Source organism: Nanorana parkeri, unplaced genomic scaffold (assembly GCF_000935625.1).
Source record: "Nanorana parkeri isolate BGI_ZX_2015 unplaced genomic scaffold, ASM93562v1 scaffold2110, whole genome shotgun sequence".
Taxonomy (NCBI): Eukaryota; Metazoa; Chordata; class Amphibia; order Anura; family Dicroglossidae; genus Nanorana; species Nanorana parkeri.
The window spans coordinates 186,131-188,957 of NW_017308378.1; the positions used below are offsets into that span (position 1 = coordinate 186,131).

A 2,827-nucleotide genomic window follows, 5' to 3' on the forward strand; every position below is an offset into this window, starting at 1 on the left:
TGAGCTGTAAGCCATAATCATCACAAGTATGACAAATCACGGCTTGAACTATCTTGCTTTGCATGTAATGAGTCTATCTCATATATTAGTTTCACCTTTTAAGTTGCATTAGTGAAATAAATGAACTTTGCACGATATTCTAATTATTCGAGTTTCACCTGTAGGAGTTAAAGTAGCATTAAAGGCAGGGTAGTATACGAACAGACTGCACTAGCACAGAGAACTCCAATACTTCAGACCTCATTAAAATCCACGGCAAATCCAGTACAACAGTGAAAAAAGTGTATAAAGCAACAAATGCCAGCACTGCACACCCCCAATCAGTTACAACCTCTCACATGTTTCACCCGCAGGCTTGTTCATAGAGGTCTATCAATAAGCCTGCGGGTGAAACATGTGAGAGGTTGTAACTGGTTGGGGGTGTGTAGTGCTGGCATTTGTTGCTTTATACACTTTTAATTATACTGATGGTAGAGGGGCCATAGGCACCTCTGCCATCAATTAAACTGTTGGGTGCTGGGACCCACTAGAGAACGAGGAAGAGAAACCTTTTTGAAGAAGAAGAAGAAGAACATACATTTAATGCAAAGGTGGGCCTCCTAGTATTGATATCACTTTAAGAGATTTACAACACAAATAGCAGGTATATAGAGTAGATAGTGCCTCTATTCAGGTCCTGGGACTGTGTGGCATGCGATTCTTCGATCCTTAAGAATGTACGGGCACAATGACATTTCCCATTTTTTCCCCCCATAACCAGACCTGATTGCAGAAAGAAGAAATTAACAAAATAAAACACACATTGGTAACCCTTTCTCAAAAATAGGGTGCGAATCCATCATAAACTGAAACTGCACCATGTTCATTCTGTGATCTTTGAAGTTCCATGTGTTGGCTTTATCATATTACTGGAACCCAAAAGCTGCTCTCTAGAAGGCCATATTCATTATTATTTGACTGTGTTCAAACAAATCCATGTTTGTGAACCCCATTCTGTGACATAACACACAGCTTCTCAACTATGTCTGTGTGACTCATGCAGCGCCATTGTATTATGCTGTTACTTCCCAAGTTTGAAGAGCTTTACTTAATGCATTATTATATTGTCACTCCCAATTTAAGGAGCTTTAATAAACCCACGATTACACCAAATTGAATATAAAACACAGCATTAGCCACATAACATATGACATACACACTTAAATAAAATGAGTCTTTAAAGGAATGGACACCCTATGCTGGTGCACAATAATAATATTGAGATCACACACTGGAATAATGATTGCACCACACACATTAGGTATCGTCGTGTGTGCCAGAGTGAGAGCAATAATTCGGGGGCCAATATTCACAGTTAACGCTAAACTGATGACCTGTACAGGCTTTTAAAGCTTCGCCTATAGACCATTTAGGGTACAGTATTTTTTTGCCGTTTAATGGGCGCATGTGAATTTGTAAGCTTGGCATATTGGGTATCTATTTACTCCGCACAAGCTCCTCTTTTATACTTCACAAAAAAATGAGTAATATAGTAACTTAAGTGAGTTTTTTTATTGAAGTTTTGGATTTGATAATTTTCGGGGGGAGGGGGGTTTAAGTAATTCTCACACCTAAAATGTGGATTTTAACATGCGTGAAAAAAATGCAAAAACGTATCTTGCAGGGAAAGGGATTTAAGCGAAGAAGTGGTGGGATGAGCATAGGACTGCAATACTTTATACAGTCATTTTTTTTTTTCTTTTTCGGGTTAAACAAAACCAGCTGTGAGTAGCATCTGGTCAAAAGCCACCTCCACCCCTCTGTTCTATTGGTTGTTCCTGCCCCTCCCCATGTCAATGAAATAAGTATCTCTGTATGGTTCCATCCTCAGTCGCACTAGAAGAAATTCATAATGTGTACTCCAAACGATGCAGCAGTCTTGCATGCCCTTTTTCATCCTAATGCTCCATTTGGTGACTTAAATGAACAGAATGAGGAACACCTCCAAGAGGATACAAATCAAGGTGAGTCAACGTTTGCTTCATCTAGCTGATAATTATGTGAATGATTATTTTTCTTAGCAGTTATATTTAATAGAAAACATGCTTGTTCTGCGCATAGAAGAGATCAGGGTGAGGATTCGATGAACAAAATCTGATGTGGATTGGAGTAAACAGGCACATATCTCTATAGGAGACAAGGGTGAGTGTTGAATACATAACATGTAACCGCACACATAGTAGACAATGCGAGGATATGAGGGTCTGTTAATCAAGATGGGGGACCACAAGGGAGTGGGTATGCTGGTACTTTTAGTCCTGATGTCAGGGCTGGTTCACACCTTAGTACCTGTATGTGTAGAGCACACTATTGCACAGTGTTTTGCGCTGCATGCTGGTGCGTTGCGTTGCTATTCATGCTAAATGACACTTTACAGTTCTACAGAAACAATATACACCAGTGGTATATACATTCACCTGTGGTACTTCAGAAACTAAAGATACACACATGAGAAATGCTGGGACTTGTAGTGAATACTGGATTCATGGTCTATGTACAGTGAACTCTGGAGTCACTGATGACAGTTGACTGGAGTCCAAGCATGAATTCATCTCTAAAGAAATAGGTCATGGGTAACCTACTGGATAACTACTATGTACACAAAGGGTTCAGAAGTCTGAATGTTGAGTGCACCAATACCATGCTGTCAGAGATGATACCATCTTATTGTACAGCACACCCACAGCACACCCACCTTAAGGCCATTTTCACCTCCTTTTCCTCTCCAATTAGTTGTTCCCCACTCCCAGCTATGCATCCTGCACACTTCAACATATATATATATATA

General features: G+C 39.9%; 1 protein-coding gene across 1 annotated transcript in view; it reads left to right on the forward strand.

Annotated features, from left to right (window-relative positions):
* Positions 1-1,857: 1,857 nt before the first annotated feature.
* The window catches only part of TTC36 (tetratricopeptide repeat domain 36), a 6,355-nt gene continuing 5,385 nt past the window's right edge, over positions 1,858-2,827 (forward strand). Inside the window, exon 1 of the mRNA XM_018572704.1 lies at positions 1,858-2,003. Within this exon, the coding sequence (XP_018428206.1) occupies positions 1,892-2,003 (112 nt within the window). The 5' untranslated portion in view covers positions 1,858-1,891. The remainder of the gene's footprint in view (positions 2,004-2,827) is intronic.